We start from the raw sequence: 19579 nt of genomic DNA on the forward strand, positions 1-19579 counted from the left end.
TGTGATAAACTGCATCCAATTTGCTGAGTAGAGTGTTGGAGGCTATTTTGTAAATGACATTGCCGAAGTCAAGGATCGGTAGGATAGTCAGTTTTACGAGGGTATTTGGCAGCATGAGTGAAGGATGCTTTGTTGCGAAATAGGAAGCCGATTCTAGATTTAATTTTGGATTGGAGATGCTTAATGTGAGTCTGGAAGAGGAGTTTACAGTCTAACCAGACACTTAGGTATTTGTAGTTGTCCACATATTCTAGGTCAGAACCGTACAGAGTAGTGATGCTAGACGGGCGGGCAGGTGCAGGCAGCTATCGGTTGAAGAGCATGCATTTAGTTTTACTTGCATTTAAGAGCAGTTGGAGGCCACAGAAGGAGAGTTGTATGGCATTGAAGCTCGTCTGGAGGTTTGCTAACACAGTGTCCAAAGAAGGACCAGAAGTATACAAACTGGTGTCGTCTGTGTAGAGGTAGATCAGAGAATCACCCGCAGCAAGAGCAGCATCATTGATGTATACAGAGAAAAGAGTCGGCCCGAGAATTGAACCCTGTGGACCCCCATAGAGACTGCCAGAGGTCCGGACAACAGGCCCTCCGATTTGACACACTGAACTCTGTCTGAGAAGTGGTTGGTGAACCAGAAGAGGCAGTCATTTGAGAAACCAAGGCTGTTGAGTCTGCCGATAAGAATGCGGTGATTGACAGAGTCGAAAGCCTTGGCCATGTCGACGAATACGGCTGTACAATATTGTCTTTTATCGATGGCGGTTATGATATTGTTTAGGACCTTGAACATGGCTGAAGTGCACCCATGACCAGCTCAGAAACCAGATTGCATAGCAGAGAAGGTATGGTGGGATTCGAAATGGTCCGTGATCGGTTTGTTCACTTGGGTTTCGAAGACCTTGGAAAGGCAGAGTAGGATATATATAGGTCTGTAACAGTTTGGGTCTAGAGTGTCTCCCCCTTTTGAAGAGGGGGATGACCGCGGCAGCTTTCCAATCTTTGGGGATCTCAGACAATACGAGAGGTTTAACAGGCTAATAATAGGGGTTTCAACAATTACGGTGGATCATTTTAGAAAGAGAAGGTCCAGATTGTCTAGCCCAGCTGATTTGTAGGGGTCCAGATTTTGCAGCTCTTTCAGAACATCAGCTGTTCAGTGTTTCTTAGCCTCAGTGCAGTGGGCAGCAGGGAGGAGGTGTTCTTATTCTCCATGGACTTTAGTGTCCCAACATTTTTGGGAGTTTGTGCTACAGGATGCAAATTTCTGTTTGAAAAAGGTAGCCTTTGCTTTCCTAACTGCCTGTGTATATTGGTTCCTAACTTCCCTGAAAAGTTGCATATCGCGGGGGCTATTTGATGCTAATGCAGAACGCCACAGGATGTTTTTGTGCTGGTCAAGGGCAGTCAAGTCTGTGGTGAACCAAGGGCTATATCTGTTAATTCCAACAAAAAAAATAATGGGGCATGTGTAACCGATGTGAAATGGCTAGCTAGTTAGCGGTGGTGCGCGCTAGTAGCGTTTCAATCAGGTGACGTCACTCGCGTCAGGTAACGATGCTTCGTGGATGACTGTTGTTGATGTGCGCAGAGGGTCCTTGGTTCAAGCCCAGGTTGGGGCGAGGAGAGGGACCGAAGCTATACTGTTACACATGCTTATTTAAGATGGTGAGGAAAGCACTTTTAAAGAATAATTAGGCATCCTTTACCGACGGAATGAGGTCAATATCCCTCCAGGATACCCGGGCCAGGTCGATTAGAAAGGCCTGCTCGCTGAAGTGTTTTAGGGAGCGTTTGACAGTGATGAGGGGTGGTTGTTTGACCGCGGACCTATTACAGACGCAGGCAATGAGGCAGTGATCGCTGAGATCCTGGTTGAAGACAGCAGAGGTGTATTTAGAGGGAACTTAGCAGGCACACTTACACACACACAAACACACTACATCTGCTATACAAACTCTCACAACACACTTAGTAGTAGGGTAAACTAGCTTTCACAGTGCAGTTCTCACACGTGTCCGACACACTGACTAAACAACATAGCCAGATTATGATACTGTATGTGGACGGGCATATGGGTCAGCATTTAGGCAAGGTAGTTGTTTTTCCAGTTTTGAACACTTGGTGACACTCTTCAATGTCTTACTTCCAGAGTCTCAAGTCAGATGAGGAAACCGGAAGCCAAAAGGACACCATCCATCAAACCTTTGAGGCACAAGGTACTTAAATATTTTTCAAGTTTACTTACAGTGAGGGAAAAAAGTATTTGATCCCCTGCTGATTTTGTACGTTTGCCCACTAACAAAGAAATGATCAGTCTATAATTTTAATAGTAGGTTTATTTGAACGGTGAGAGACAGAATAACAACAACAAAAAATCCAGAAAAACACATGTCAAAAATGTTATAAATTGATTTGCATTTTAATGAGGGAAATAAGTATTTGACCCCCTCTCAATCAGAAAGATTTCTGGCTCCCAGGTGTCTTTTATACAGGTAACGAGCTGAGATTAGGAGCACACTCTTAAAGGGAGTGCTCCTAATCTCAGTTTGTTACCTGTATAAAAGACACCTGTCCACAGAAGCAATCAATCAATCAGATTCCAAACTCTCCACCATGGCCAAGACCAAAGAGCTCTCCAAGGATGTCAGGGACAAGATTGTAGACCTACACAAGGCTGGAATGGGCTACAAGACCATCGCCAAGCAGCTTGGTGAGAAGGTGACAACAGTTGGTGCGATTATTCACAAATGGAAGAAACACAAAAGAACTGTCAATCTCCCTCGGCCTGGGGCTCCATGCAAGATCTCACCTCGTGGAGTTGCAATGATCATGAGAACGGTGAGGAATCAGCCCAGAACTACACGGGAGGATCTTGTCAATGATCTCAAGGCAGCTGGGACCATAGTCACCAAGAAAACAATTGGTAACACACTACACCGTGAAGGACTGAAATCCTGCAGCCCCCGCAAGGTCCCCCTGTTCAAGAAAGCACATATACATGCCCGTCTGAAGTTTGCCAATGAACATCTGAATGATTCAGAAGACAACTGGGTGAAGGTGTTGTGGTCAGATGAGACCAAAATGGAGCTCTTTGGCATCACCTCAACTCGCCGTGTTTGGAGGAGGAGGAATGCTGCCTATGACCGCAAGAACACCATCCCCACCGTCAAACATGGAGGTGGAAACATTATTCTTTGGGGGTGTTTTTCTGCTAATGGGACAGGACAACTTCACTGCATCAAAGGGACGATGGACTGGGCCATGTACCGTCAAATCTTAATGACTTGGAGAAGATCTGCAAAGAGGAGTGGGACAAAATCCCTCCTGAGATGTGTGCAAACCTGGTGGCCAACTAAAAGAAACATCTAACCTCTGAGATTGCCAACAAGGGTTTTGCCACCAAGTACTAAGTCATGTTTTGCAGAGGGGTCAAATACTTATTTCTCTCATTAAAATGCAAATCAATTTATAACATTGTTGACATGCGTTTTTCTAGATTTTTTTGTTGTTAGTTTGTCTCTCACTGTTCAAATAAACCTACCATTAAAATTATAGACTGATCATTTCTTTGTCAGTGGGCAAACGTACAAAATCAGCAGGGGATCAAATACTTTTTTCCCTCACTGTAATTGTACATTCAGTCTTCAAGACAGGAGCTTTCCTGGTTAGGTCATGTGATCAGGAAAAAGTCCAAGCCCTATTTATACAGTCTAATGCTATACTCTTTGAGGGACTTTCATCCTAACATCTGTACGTGTGTCTCAGGGCAGCAGAAGCGATGGAAACGGGACAGTTCGGGGAGCTCGCTCCAATCCCCTGGGCCAGGGGCCGAGGTGTCAGACAGCCAGATGAGGGCAGTATGGGAGGAGCTTGGAGTAGGAGGAGGAGGCTTTCTGAACAGACAGGAACTGTCCCTGGTCTGTGACCACCTTGGCCTGCAGGACCTGAATTCAGAGGTATGGCCAGCCCATAATTTCAGCAAGTGGCTGTTTTAATTCCCCTAATTCCCAGATCTGTGCACTTGCTGACTCCCCGTCAAGGGATCAAAGGCATTGGATTAGTGTAAACATGGGCCAAAGGAGTTTAATCTATATCTCTTATACCAGTATACATCAGTCCATTCCTTTTTAATCCATGAGAGGGAGTAATAGAGTGCAACCCTCAGGGAGACGGGCAGGGAGTCATCTGACTGCAGTCAGTGGTTACCTGCCAAAGATACACTACGTGACCAAAAGTATGTGGACACCTGCTCATCGAACATCTCATTCCAAAATCATGGGCATTATTATGGAGTTGGTCCCCCTTTGCTGCTATAGCAGCCTCCACTCTTCTGGGAAGGCTTTCCACTAGATGTTGGAACATTGCTGCGGGGGCTTATATCCATTCAGCCACGAGCATTAGTAAGGTCGGGTACTGATGTTGGGCGATTAGGCCTGGCTCGCTGTCGGCGTTCCAATTCATCCCAAAGGTGTTTGATGGGGTTGAGGTCAGGGCAATGTGCAGGCCAGTCAAGTTCTTCTACACCGATCTCGACAAACCATTTCTGTATGGGCCTTTTTTGTGCACGGGGACATTGTCATGCTGAAACAGGAAAGGGCCTTTCACAAAGATGGAAGCACAAAATCGTCTAGAATGTCATTGTATGCTGTACCATTAAGATTTCCCTTCACTTGAACTAGCCTGAACCATGAAAAACAGCCCCAGACCATTTATTCTTCCTCCACCAAACCTTACTGTTGGCACTATGTATTGGGGCAGGTAGCGTTCTACTGGCATCTGCCAAACAGATTTGTCCATTGAGTCCAATGGTGGTGAGCTTTACACCACTCCAGCCAATGCTTGTCATTTGGCATGGGGATCTTAGGCTTGGTGCTGCTTGTGTGAAGCTCCCAACGAGCTTCACACGTTGCTTTCAGAGGCAGTTTTGAACTCGGTAATGAATGTTGCGACCGAGGACAGACGATTTTTACGCGCTACACGCTTCAGCACTTGATGGTCCCATTCTGTGGGCTTGTGGGCCCTACCACTTCACGGCTGAGCCGTTGTTGCTCTTAGACAGTTCCACTTCACAATAACAGCACTTACAGTTGACCGGGGTGGCTCTCGCAGGGCAGAAATGTGACGAACGGACTTGTTGGAAAGGTGGCGTCCTATGACAGTGCCACGTTGAAAGTCACTGAGCTCTTCAGTAAGGCCATTCTACTGCCAATGTTTGACTATGGAGATTGCATGGCTGTGTGCTCGATTTTATACACCTGTCCGCAACGGGTGTGGCTGAAACTGCCGATTGCAGTAATTTGAAGCGGTGTCCACATACTTTTGTATATATATTGGGTGTGTTATCCTAGATATGAGTAGTTTGAATCTTTCTCTCTGTATCTGGATTTCTGTATTGAATTTGACTTCATGTTTTTAACCCCTGACTCTACGCATTATCACACAGGAGTTGGACGCCCTCTTCAGGAAGTTGGACACTGACCTGGATGGGAGGGTCAGCCTCAGGAAGTTCCAGAAGGGTCTTTTCAGAGAAAAGGGTGTCCCAGTTCCCACCTCCTCCACCCCCATACGCCACAACCCCCACCGCTCACTCCAGCAGGTAAGCAGACAGACACAGAACAACACCATTTTAGGGAACGTGTACATGTTTAACAGTAATTTATTTATATGGAAATGTATGTATGTGAGTGGGTCTGGGTCAGGATCAGTAGAGTAAATGTATGTAATTAGGCCAGAATAATGATCCGTGGATAATACAAATGACAATACATTGCCACGTGGGACCACCTGTCTCGAACTGAAGGGAGTATTTGATATTCTATTTATAACAAATAAACTGTCACTTTGCATTAAATGTGGGCTGATTGGTGTTTGAACCTGCAATATGTAACTTTTTGGGTGCCCGGACCAAATTCACATACGAATGTGAGTTATAGATCTGTCATTCTCTTTGAAAGCAAGTCTAAGAAGCGGTAGATTTGTTCTATGTGCTCTATTTCTGTGCTTCACGTTCTAATGTTTAGTTTTTGTGTCTTTTACTTTAGATTTTGATACTCTAGTCTCAACAGCTGAAAATACAACATTTTTGGTTACAGCAGTTTTAGATGGTACAATGATTATAAACACTATACTTGCTTGTTTTGACACATAAGCTGAAATTAGGAGAGCTATTAGAATTTCAGCAACCAGGAAATGGCAGAGTGATTTCGGCATATTGTACCTTTTAAGGACCCAGATAGCACATTTGGTTCCTTGGAAGTTGTGGGAACTTAAGTTTTTGGTTTCCCATTGCTTCTAGGAACAAAGCCATATGTTTCCTGACTGGTAAAGCACAACATTTTTTAAACGTTTTGAGAACGTTCTGACCTAGAATATGTGGACAACTTCAAATACCTAGGTGTCTGTTTAGACTGTAAACCCTCCTTCCAAACTCCCATTAAGCATCTCCAATCCAAAATTAACTCAAGAATCAACTCCTTTTTTGCAACAAAGCCTCCTTCAATCATTCCGAAAAACATACCCTCGTAAAACTGACTATCCTACCAATCCTTGACTTCGGCAATGTCATTAACAAAATGGCCTCCAACACTCTACTCAGCAAATTGGATGTAGTCTATCACAATGCCATCCGTTTTATCACCAAAGCCCCATATACTACCCACCACTGCGACCTGTATGCTCTCGTTGGCTGGCCCTCACTACATATCCGTCGCCAAACCTACTGGCTCCAGGTCATCTATAAGTCTTTGCTAGGTAAAGACCCACCTTATCTCAGCTCACTGGTCACCATAGCAACACCCACCCGTAGCACACGCTTCCAGTTCTCTGCTGCCAATGACTGGAACGAATTGCAAAAATCTCTGAAGCTGGAGTCTTATATCTCCCTCTCTAACTTTAAGCATCAGCTGTCTGAGCAGCTTACCGATCACTGTACCTGTACACAGCCAATCTGTAAATAGCACACCCGACTACCTCATCCCCATGTTATTACTTACCCTCTTGCTCTTTTGCACCCAAGTATCTCTACTTGCACTTCATCATCTGCACATCTATCACTCCAGTATTAATGCTAAATTGTAATTATTTTTGCCTCTAGGGCCTATTTATTGCCTACCTCCCTACACTTCTACTTTTGCACACACTGAACATAAATAGAAACATCTTTATTTTCTTTTATGTTATTGACTGTGTTGTTTTTGTCGCACTGCTTTGCTTTATCTTGGGCAGGTCGCAGTTGTAAATGAGAACTTGTTCTCAACTGGCCTACCTGGTTAAATAAAGGTGAAATAAAAATAAATAAATACAATTCTACGATGTAGAAAATAGTAAAAATAAAGAAAAACCCTTGAATGAGTAGGTGTGTCCAAACTTTTGACTGGCACTGTACATATGTGTAAATGGGGTGCGTAACTGGTGGCAGGGAAGTCAGACGCAGGAGAGCAGAACTAGGTAGTAGCCGGAGCAGTTTAATCCAAAAACCAACGGCATAAAAATACAACAGAATATGGGTACAAAAACCCGACGCGCACCAGTAAACAAGTACACAAGCACTTACAACAAACAATCCCACACAAAGACATGGGGGGAACAGAGGATTAAATACACAACAAATAATGAGGGAAATGGAAACCAGGTGTGTAGGAAAACAAAACAAATGGAAAATGAAAAGTGGATCGACGATGGCTAGAAGACCGGTGACACCGACCGCCGAACGCCACCCGAACAAGGAGAGGAAACGACTTCGGTGGAAGTCGTGACAGTACCCCCCTAGAGCCGCGCGCCGACACTGGCCTCGGGGACAACCCGGGGGGCGAGGTGCAGGGCGATCCGGACGGAGACGGTGGAACTCCCAGCATCTCTCATCTCTCCTCCGGACCGTACCCCTCCCAGTCCACGAGGTACTGAAGGCCCCTCGCCCGACGTCTCGAATCAAGTATGGATTGAATGGAGTACGCCGGGGCCCCCTCGATGTCCAAAGGGGGCGGAGGAACCTCCCGAACCTCAGACTCCTGGAGCGGGCCAGCCACCACCGGCCTGAGGAGAGACACATGGAACGAGGGGTTAATACGGTAATCGGGGGGAAGCTGTAACCTGTAACTCACCTCCTTCAGTCTACTCAGGACTTTTAAATAGCCCCACAAACCGCGGACCCAGATTCCGGCAGGGCAGGCGGAGGGGCAGGTTTCGGGTCGAGAGCCAGACCTGGTCCCCCGGTGCGAACACCGGGGCCTCACGGTCTGCTCCAAATTTCTGGCGCAGCACGGCGTGCTGGAGGGGAACATGGGCAGCGTCCCATGTTTCCTCCGCGTGCCGGAACCAGCCGTCCACCGCAGGAGCCTCGGTCTGACTCTGATGCCAAGAAGCCAGAACCGGCTGATAGCCCAATACACACTGGAAGGGGAAGAGGTTAGTGGAGTGGTGGAGCGAGTTCTGGGCCATCTCTGCCCACTCCCCCGGCCAGTCCTAGCAATATGACCTCAGAAACCTACCCACATCCTGGTTAACTCTCTCCACCTGCCCGTTACTCTCGGGGTGAAAACCCGAGGTAAGGCTGATCGAGACCCCCAGACATTCCATGAACGCTCTCCAGACCCTGGACGTGAACTGAGTCTCTGATCGGGGTCCCATGTCCTCAGGCACCCCGTAGTGCCAGAAGACGTGAGTGAACAGGGCCTCTACAGTCTGTAGGGCCATAGGGAGACCGGGCAAAGGGAGGAGACGGCAGGACTTAGAAAACCGATCCACAATGACCAGGTTCGTGGTGTTGCCCTGTGAGGGAGGAAGATCTGTCAAGAAGTCCACCGACAGGTGCGACCACGGTCGTTGTGGAACGGGTAGGGGTTGTAACTTCCCTCTGGGCAGGTGCCTGGGAGCCTTGCACTGGGCGCACACCGAGTAGGAGGAAACATAAACCCTCACGTCCTTGGCCAAGGTGGACCACCAGTACTTCCCACTAAGGCAACGCACCGTCCGACCAATGCCGGGATGACCAGAGGAGGGTGACGTGTGGGCCCAATAGATCAAATGGTCGCGGACAGCAGACGGAATGTACAGGCGCCCAGGTGGACACTGGGGGGGAGTGGGCTCTGTGCGTAACGCCCACTCGATGCCCGTGTCCAGCTCCCACACCACCGGTGCCACCAGGCAAGAGGCCGGAAGTATGGGAGTGTGATCCATGGACCGCTCCTCTGTGTCATACATCCGGGACAGTGCGTCTGCCTTAGCGTTCTGGGAACCTGGTCTGTAGGACAGAGTGAAAACAAAACGGGTAAAGAACATGGCCCACCTTGCCTGGCTAGGGTTCAGTCTCCTCGCCGCCCGTATGTACTCCAGATTGCGGTGGTCAGTCCAGATGAGGAAAGGGTGTTTAGCCCCCTCAAGCCAATGTCTCCACGCCTTCAGATCCTTGACAACAGCCAACAGATCCCGGTCTGAGCTTCTTCGAAAAGAAAGCACAGGGCGGAGCTTTGGTGGCGTGCCCGAGCGCTGAGAGAGCACGGCTCCTATCCCAGCCTCGGATGCGTCCATCCATCTCCACTATGAACGCCAAAGAGGGATCCGGATGAGCCAGCACGGGAGTCGAGGGAAACAGAGCCTTCAGGTGACCAAAAGCCCTGTCCACCTCCGCCAACCACTGCAGTTGCACCGGCCCCCCCTTCAGCAGTGAGGTAATGGGAGCCGCTACCTGACCAAAACCCCGGATAAACCTCCGGTAGTAGTTGGCAAACCCTAGAAACCGCTGCACTTCCTTTACCGTGGTGGGAGTCGGGCAATTACGCATGGCTGAAATGTGGTCACTCTCCATCTCCACCCCTGAAGTGGAATTGCGGTACCTTAGGAAGGAGACGGACTGTTGGAAGAACAGACATTTCTCAGCCTTGACGTACAGGTCATGCTCCAACAGTCGACCAAGCACCCTGCGCACCAGGGACACATGCTCGGCGCGTGTAGCGGAGTATATCAGAATGTCGTCGATATACACCACTACACCCTGCCCGTGCAGGTCCCGGAAACTCTTGTCAACAAAAGCCTGATGGCGCATTCATCAACCCGTATGGCATGACGAGGTACTCATAGTGCCCTGAGGTGGCGCTAAATGCCGTCTTCCACTCGTCCCCCTCCCGGATACGCACCAGGTTGTAAACGTTCCTGAGATCCAATTTTGTGAAGAAGCGCGCCCCGTGCATTGACTCGATCGCACTGGCAATGAGAGGCAGCGGGTAGCTGTACCTCACTGTGATCTGATTGATACCCCGATAGTCAATACACGGGCGCAGACCTCCATCCTTCTTCTTCACAAAAAATAAACTCGAGGAGGCAGGTGAAGTGGAGGGCCGAATGTATCCCTGCCCCAGGGATTCGGAGACATATGTTTCCATAGCCGCCGTCTCCTCCTGTGACAGAGGATACACTCCTGGGAAGTGCTGCGTCTACCAGGAGATTTATCGCACAATCCCCCCCGTTGATGGTGTGGTAATTGAGTCGCTGCCTTCTTACAGAAGTCGAGAGCCAAATTGGCATATTCTGAGGGGATGCGCACGGTGGAGACCTGGTCTGGACTTTCCACTGTAGTCGCACCGATGGAAACTTCCACACACCTCCCTGAGCACTCTCGTGACCACCCCTTTAGAGCCCTCTGTTGCCACGAAATAGTGGTGTCATGATAGGCCAACCAGGGTAGGCCCAGCACCATGGGAAACACAAGAGAATCCATAAGGAAGAGACTGATTCTCTCCTTGTGACCCTCCTGCGTAACCATGCTTAGTGGAGCAGTGGCCTCCCTAATCAGCCCTGACCCTAATGGTCCACTATCTAGGGCGTGCACAGGGAATGGCATATCCACAGGAACAAGGGAGATCCCTAAACTATGAGCAAATGAACGGTCAATAAAATTCCCAGCTGCGCCTGAATCTACGAGCGCTTTATGCAGGGAAAACTCAGGAAATGTAATAAACACATACATGTGAGCTCTGGGTGAGCCTGGTGCCGACTCATCTGGGGTGACACGATAGTGCCCTGCCTGCTGCCTCGGTTCCCTGAGGAACCTCCCCAGCACCAACCAGCAGTGTGCCCTCTGCAGCCACAAATGGTGCAGGGAATGGCCCCTCCTCCGGTCACCCTAAGCGCAGCACCTCCCAGCTCCATGGGCGTCGGAGCGGAGGTGCTGGGGGATGGAACTGACAGGCCCCGATCCGGACGTCCACGGGCAGCCAGCAGGTTGTCCAGCCGGATGGACAGATCCACGAGCTGGTCCAACGTGAGGGTGGTGTCTCGACGAATGTCCTCGCGTAGACTGCACCGGTAGTGATTGATCAGAGCCCTGTTGTTCCATCCCGCGCTGGCGGCCAGGGTCCAGAAGTCCAAAGCAAAATCCTTCGCGCTCCTCGTCCCCTGCCTCAGGCGCCACTCGACCCTCGGGCGGGTGGTCGAAAACTAAGACAAAAGTGAGACAAAAGTGTGTTTCTCAGGCTGGCTCAGAACCTAAATACTGCTGCTACTCCTCCATGTCCCAAACTGGTGTGGGATGTAAACCATGAGCAAATGGGGAATGGAATGTAGGCTAAGCCATATTAATAACCTCTTTGAGCTGGGGGGCAGTATTTTCATGTTCGGATGAAAAGCGTGTCCAGAGTTAACTGCCTGCTACTCAGGCCCAGAAGCTAAGATATGCATATTATTAGTAGATTTGGATAGAAAACACTCTGAAGTTTCTAAAACCGTTTGAATGATGTCTGTGAGTATAACAGAACTCATATGGCGTGCGAAAACCTGAGAAAAATCCAACCAGGAAGTGGGAAATCTGAGGTTTGTAGTTTTTCAAGTGATTGCCTATCCAATATACAGTGTAAATTTGGTCAGATTGCACTTCCTAAGGCTTCCACTAGATGTCAACAGTCTTTAGAATGTGGTTTCAGGCTTCTATTGTGAAAGGGGAGCGAATAAGAGCTGTTTCAACCAGGGGTCTGGCTGAAAGCCTTGAGTTGTTGATCGTGCGCAGCCATGAGCACGAGCTCCGTTCCCTTTCCTTTCTAAAGACAAAGGAATTATCCAGTTGGAATATTATTGTAGATTTATGATAAAAACATCCTAAAGAGTGATTCTATACATCGTTTGAAATGTTTCTACAAACTGTAATGAAACTTTTTTTTACTTTTCGTCTGGACTTAGTGCCTGCACCTTGTGCATTTGGATTAGTGAACTAAACGCGCGAACAAAAAGGAGGTATTTGGACATAAATATGGATTTGATCGAACAAAACAAACATTTATTGTGGAACTGGGATTCCTGGGAGTGCATTCCGATGAAGATCATCAAAGGTAAGTGAATATTTATAATGCTATTTCTGACTTCTGTTGACTCCACAACATGGCGGGTATCTGTATGGCTTGTTTTGGTGGCTGAGCGCTGTACTCAGATTATTACATGGTGTGCTTTCGCTGTAAAGCTTTTTTGAAATCTGACACAGCGGTTGCATTAAGGAGAAGTATATTTTTAATTCTATGCATAACACTTGTATCTTTCATCAACGTTTATGATGAGTATTTCTGCAAATTGATGTGGCTCTCTGCAAAATCACCGGATGTTTTGGAAGCAAAACATTACTGAACATAGCGTGCCAATGTAAACTGAGATTTTTGGATATAAATATGAACTTTATCGAACAAAACATACATGTATTGTGTAACATGTCAAATCGATCCCGTTAACGGGATTTGATCCCTAAGAAGTTTTAAGTGCTATGACAGCAAATGGCGTTTATTAGTGGCGCGTGCAATAAATGTATTTGTGATGCAGAAGCTCTTTTGTCTGTGGGAGCCTGGATTACACAATGCACAGTGGAGGTCGGGTTATTCTTAGAGAAAGCGGCATGACCGAAGGAGGTGTTCCTGCTACAATGCCCTTCTTTGTAGGACTTTTTTGTATTTCTATGGCATTTGGGAACAGAGGTGAGGCTGCACTGTGCAGTGCCACACTGATCTACAGCGGTGTTCTGTGGAGGAGGAACTAAATTGGGCCATCAGCTAGCCTGTTCCTGTAGCTTTCATGTCTTCCTCTGTTTTCTGCCAGGCCTTTGAGGAGCGGATAGTGCGCTCCACCTCTCCCTCTCTCCTGTCTGCCACCGTGGGCCAGAGGCTGCTGACCAGGCTGGACGATGGGTCGGGCTGCACCAGTCCAGAGAGGGTCATAACCCTCTGGAACGAGGAGGGCATCAAGAACAGCAGGGACATTCTACAGGTCAGTGCCGGATTTGTACCATGACAGGTCAGGCTAGTTGGAACCTGTCACACTCTGTATTTGATGTTAGATAATAAGCAGCCAGTGTGAACATCATGTGGTTTTTAGTGGTTTAGCTTGTGAGCAGAATCTGTGAAAGGTAAGCTTTGTGAGAAAGTTATGAACCAATGTAAGTCTTCATCCTATTACTGTTTTTATTTGAATATCCTCCAGTCATGGAAACACACGCTCATTGCTTGTACCAGTTATTTTCAGAAGTAGCCTTGAAATGTTGATTACTCTTCCTTTGCGGCTACTTGAATTGATATGTTGCTGAAAAGCCTTGGTGTTCAGGGATTGGTACAGGTTATACAATGGGTGGGTCTAATCCTGAATGGTGATTGGTTAAAAGCACATTCCAGCCGGTGTCTATTCCACAAGTTTCCACCTTCTAAATCTATGAGGTTAAAATGCCTATTTACTCTGTTCTATCTGAATGTGCAATCCACTGTCTCATCAGCCGAGGCAGGGAAGTTGTCAACTTGATCTCCACTATAAAAAGCATCTAAACGTTACCTCACATTTCTTTTAGACTAACATTTAGTTTTCAAAAGCAGAGATTTGTATAAACCTTGCTGTCTGCCTCACTGACATTTGCAACATTGTTTCAATATTCAAATTCGATCTCCAGCTGTCCCATAGTAATGAACGTGTCGGAGTCGGGACGAGACAGACAGGCAGGCAACGTTTCTCAGCCAGTCGAAATCATGAATCAGCTGGCATAATTTTTATGGATATATACAAAGAAATGTCAATTGAAAAAAGGTCAAACGAAGTTCAGTCTTTGCAGCTTCAGTGTTTGAAGTGATTGTTTTAGCTGTGTTGTTGGCTAGCTCCTCTGAACAACAATGTCCTGACGAGAGAGCGCATTTTATTTGCCAGGCGAAATCACACCTCATTAGATCATTGTTATGGATGTATCGAAATAAATGTCACTAGAAAACAGCTTAAACAAATGCAAATGCTGCTACTGTTGATATTCTTTTTGACGTTTGACGTGACTGTAAGTTAGCCATAGTTGGCTGGCTAGCAAGCAACTGATAAGAACGTTACCAGCCAGTATGGCAATGGAACATTTAGAACGAACGACTGAGTCGCGTCCATAGATACAGAACAAAAAGACTGAAGGACTGGGTCGCATCTCTGGCAACGACCAGCCGGCTTGGGTAGCAACCCTAGATTTGTGTCGAGACTATATCTTGTGGAAGGATGAAATAGTATGAATAAATGAATCTAAATAATGTTTTAAGTTAAAATATGTTAATCAGTATTTTAATAGGTTGGTAACCCTTTGTATAAAAGTGATAATGCCCTGGAAGCCGGTGTTTGAAGGATATATTGGCACGGCTTCTCGGGCATTATCACTTAAATAAAGAAGGCTGCAAGGTTTCTCATTTCATCATTTTGATAAGACAAGTTACATAAACTGTATTTCTGAGTCCTTTAGGGGCATATCTCCTTCCTGTGTGTAAAATGTGTAATAGGAGTAGAATTGAGATTGTGAGTTCCAGTTACATGTAGTGGATGGTCTTTTGGTTTAGATTACATGTTGTGGTGTAGAACTATAATCTATGGAACACTGCCTACGAAAGGCACTAGCTAGACACGCTCTAATTACATTATGTGTTACTGAGATAATCCTATTGTAATCTGACACATTTTATTACATGAGGATGAACTGAACTTTGACCTGAATTTATATTTACCATACACCAGTTGTCAAAACACCTGGGGCCTCATTTATAAACGTTGCGTATGCACAAAATATTCCCGAAAACATGCATGTGCCAGTTTTCACGCGAAAGTTTGCATTTATAAAAAACAAACTTGACGTCAGAATTTGCTTATCCTCCCGCAATCTTTAGACCATGTGTACACACAGTTTCTTGTGGCTGAAGTATTGCATTGCAAGAAGGCAAAAGTAGCCTTGTGCAGGAATACACAACACTCTTTTTCATAACAAAAAACAGGTTGCTAAAAATAATAATATGCAATAATTTGCAGTTAGTGAGAATCTATTTATTTGGTCTTTGCATTCTAAAATCATTAGAAATAGACCTCTATTTCCTATTATTTATTGCATTTCCATGATCAGTGGAGAATAAATTCCTCCTCTTTTCTGACTGATGGTTTCTTACTCGCGAAATAGCCTAGAGGCCTACAAAAAGTAGTCCCATGTGGCTCAGTTGGTAGAGCATTGGCTTGCAACGCCAAGATTGAGGATTTTGGGTTCAATTCCCACAGGGGGACCATTTTTGAAAAAAGTAAAAAAATGTATGCATTTACTACTACTGTAAGTTGCTCTGGATAAGAGTGTGTGCTAAATTACTAAAATGTAAAAATGTCCCATTTAATTTGACCCACTTCGCAGTAGTAAATAGATAAGCTATTTCAAGTATTTTGCTCTTTGCGATCCAATGCGCAGTTCGAAGGTAGACCAGACGGTTCACCTTTTCCATTGATTTGTAGGCGACATCTGAATACTGTAATTTCACATTTCTCGAGTAGACAATATTTCATTTATTAACATAATACCAATATTATAATCATTGCGGAATACATTCTAAACCTTTTCTGGCCATGATGAGTTAGTATTCATAAAGTAGCCATACATCAAATTGCCATGCACATCGCTCAATTAATTGGTCCTATTAGATAGACTATCATTTCTAGTTTTTCCTCTATGTATCTGAAAGGGAGCATGGTTTATAACATACATTCCAATTTAACAGGTGAACAGAAAGTTGATCTTGATCTGAAACCAAGCCATGAGGTTGAAGGAATAGTCCGTAGAGCGCCGAGACAGGATTGTGTCGAGGCACAGATCTGGGGATGGGTACCAAAAAATGTCTGCAGCACTGAAGGTCCCCAAGAACACAGTGGCCTCCATCATTCTTAAATGGAAGAAGTTTGGAACCACCAAGACTCTTCCTAGAGCTGGTCGCCCGGCCAAACTGAGCAATCGGGGGAGAAGGGCCTTGGTCAGGGAGGTGACAGAGGTGACAGCTCTGACAGAGCTGTAGAGTTCCTCTGTGGAGATGGGAGAACCTTCCAGAAGGACAACCATCTCTGTAGCACTCCACCAATTGGGCCTTTATGGTAGAGTGGCCAGACGGAAGCCACTCTTCAGTAAAAGACACATGACAGCCCGCTTGGAGTTTGTCAAAAGGCACCTAAAAGACACTCAGGCCATGAGAAACAAGATTCTCTGGTCTGATGAAACCAAGATTCATCTATTTGGCCTGAATGCCAAGCGTCAGATCTGGAGGAAGCCTGGCACCATCCCTACAGTGAAGCATGGTAGAGACAGCATCATGCTGTAGGGATGTTTTTCAGTGGTAGGGACTGGGAGACTAGTCAGGATCGAGGGAAAGATGAATGGTGCAAAGTACAGCGAGATCCTTGATGAAAATCTGCTCCAGAGCGCTTAGGACCTCAGACTGGGGCGAAGGTTCACCTTCCAACAGGACAACAACCATAAGCACACAGCCAAGACAATACAGGAGTGGCTTCGGGACAAGTCTTTGATTGTCGTTGAGTGGCCCAGCCAGAGCCCGGACTCTGGCTGGGCCAGATGTTTTGCTTTATCATTACGGGGTAATGTGTGTAGATTGATCAGGGGGAAAAAACAATTGAATCCATTATAGAATAAGGCTATAACATAAAGAAAATGCGGAAAAAGTCAGTGGGTCCGAATTATTTTCGAATGCATTGTATAATGCTCGTTCACACGCGCACAAATCTGGTTTATAACATGCATATGTATGGTGTTAGCCAAATGTATACATCTCCATATATTTGTGAGCATGCAATCTTTTCAGAAATGGAGCACGCAGATATTTAGTGTAAAATATACGCAACGGTTATAAATTAGGCCCCTGGTCCTGGAGAGCTACAGGGGTTGCAGGCTTTTGTTCCAACCCTGCAGTAAAATAAGGACCAGGGTTGATGATTAGGTGACCACTGCCATAAGTTTGTCAGTTGACCTCATTCTGTTCTATCCCCTCCAGACTCTGGACTTCTCCCTGGAGGAGCGAGTCAGTCTGGCGGAGCTCACCCTGGCCCTGGACAATGAGCTGCTGGTCAGCGGCAACGGCATCCACCAGGCCGCTCTCATCTCTTACAAGAACGAGATCCAGTTCCTCCAGTGGGTCTTTGGTTTGATACTGTATACTTTGCTACTGCATGCTTCTATGGACTCTATAGAGGTTATGGTCAGACACTTTAGTGCATCCTCTGGATTCATTTCCTGTGTGAGCCAATGACCGTAAACTGAGACCAAATCATTTACATCAAATCTTTGTATTGATTTCATGGTCAATAATTGCTTTAGGGGGAATTATTGGTTCAACTTCACACTGTAATAGTCACACAAACTAGCCTACATTTTACATAATGGATTTGTGGTTGATAGACTTTTACTATGTCTCCACCTAGAGGTGAGAGATGTTGATGCTTTCATATTGTTGATTGTAACAATCATTGCCTTGTTGGTTTACTGACCAACTTTGGAACCATAATACTCCATTCTTTCAGTAAGTATTAATTTGCCAATATTAAACTGCTGTGGTCAGCCTTTTTGATTCTTTGTGCATAATGTACATAGAATAACTGCTGTTATAGTGCGTCCTCCATGATATGATCATTCTGATGAGTGTTGTGCTTAGGTCCATGCTCAATGTCTGTCCACTGTCTGCCCCTCAGGGTCCTAGCAGACCAGGCATGTCAGGAAAGGGACAAGGTCAAGGCCGACCTGGAGTGGGCCGACAGGAGAAACCTCCAGCTGGTCAGAGAGGTGGATGACAGGCACACCACTATTGAGTCACTGAATGAAACCAAAATCAAGTAAGACCTCTTCCTTCTCGCCTCCATATCATTCTGTATGTTACAGACTGATGCGATGGTTGGAAAATCTTGCTTGACTGGTTGTGTATTGTCATGCGTGGAGGATGGAACTTTTTAGCTAAACTTCCCTCTGATTGGCAGGGGTCTGGAGCAGGAGTTCCGGGATAGGCTATCGGCCCTGCGCAGTGAATCGGAGCAGGAGAGCGAGGTCTTGCTGCAGCAGGTGGAGCGTGAGCGGGCCAAGCTCAAAGAGGAAGTGGAGGTCCTACATGCACAGGATGCCAGTCTGCAGGAGGAAATCTGTAATGCCACCCAGGTGACAAGCGCTATAGATACACACTGTGAGGTTTTTACAATGATAAAGGAGTACTAGGAATGCAGGCGATTGCTTGACAACTCCGCCTAAAAGATTCCTTGAGCTTAACCTCTATTTGATTTCACTTCATAAGAGGCTCCTCGTGCTTTTGAATGCACATCTTTTGTATGAGTATAAACTGGTTAAGTTTCTGCAAGCAGTTCGTTTTCATCTCCATCCCAGTCTCCTCTCTAGAGACCTCAAAAGAGAGGATTAGATTAGTTCATGTGATTTTGTTTTTTGCCTTCCTGCTTGCAACATCCATGCTCTATACCCACTTGCCCACGGACAACCAATGAATGCCAGACTGCTGCTTAGCTTCTTAACAATCCCCCATCGTTAGTACCCCTATTGCACTCTGTTCTGGAGGGGTTATACTGTGTTGCTGTGGATATCTTAAAGCGGTATCGTATCACTCTCAATAACCCTCCCTCTGGGCTAACAGGAGAACCGCTGTTTGGAGGAGGAGGGCAGTGTTCTGAAGGGGAAGCTGTCAGAGGCAGAGAACAACATCTCCAAGCTGCAGAGAGACCTGGACCAGCTCTTACTAGACAAGGTGAGAGGGAGCTATGTGAGGATGGACTTGATGTAGGGTGACCGGATTTAAAATTCCCAAATGCGGGACAGTGTAGCCTATACATTAATGTTTTTTTCAGGCAGCACCCCTCAGGGAATGTAAACAGTTAGGAAGGGGAAACTTTTAAAATGGGATTGAGTTAAGTAGCAGCAAATATGTTAAATTAGCAACTAATGAGCATGGAGAGTTTTATGAAATGACCTTTCAGTCTAATATGGCTATTTACGTACTTTTGTAGCTCTTCGTTAGACATACACTTTCTGGAAGTACTGGTAGTTAACAGTCCTCTCCAAGTTTATTTGGAATTTAGCCCAGAATGATTTCGCAAATGGGATTGGTTGACGATATGATTTTGGCCTACGTCTCTTCTTGCAGTGCGCAGAATATCAGCTCTCAACAACGATTGGAGAAATGTTTTAACATCACCAGCACCACATCCTTATGATATATCTTGTCATAAGCGCAACGTGACTTCAAAAAAGACCTCTTGGAATGTCAATTCTCATCAAATGAATAGGAAATCTGACTGT

General features: G+C 46.1%; 1 protein-coding gene across 2 annotated transcripts in view; it reads left to right on the plus strand.

The window, feature by feature from the left end:
* Positions 1 to 19579, plus strand: part of LOC115193878 (ninein-like protein) — a 55045-nt gene that overhangs the window by 14682 nt on the left and 20784 nt on the right. For both annotated transcript variants that reach the window (XM_029752995.1, XM_029752996.1), the window contains exons 5-12: positions 2150 to 2216; positions 3766 to 3956; positions 5444 to 5596; positions 13066 to 13233; positions 17283 to 17419; positions 17977 to 18117; positions 18259 to 18433; positions 18918 to 19028. In XM_029752995.1, the coding sequence (XP_029608855.1) occupies positions 2150 to 2216; positions 3766 to 3956; positions 5444 to 5596; positions 13066 to 13233; positions 17283 to 17419; positions 17977 to 18117; positions 18259 to 18433; positions 18918 to 19028 (1143 nt within the window). The remainder of the gene's footprint in view (positions 1 to 2149; positions 2217 to 3765; positions 3957 to 5443; positions 5597 to 13065; positions 13234 to 17282; positions 17420 to 17976; positions 18118 to 18258; positions 18434 to 18917; positions 19029 to 19579) is intronic.

This window comes from Salmo trutta, chromosome 5, assembly GCF_901001165.1.
Source record: "Salmo trutta chromosome 5, fSalTru1.1, whole genome shotgun sequence".
Lineage (NCBI taxonomy): Eukaryota > Metazoa > Chordata > Actinopteri > Salmoniformes > Salmonidae > Salmo > Salmo trutta.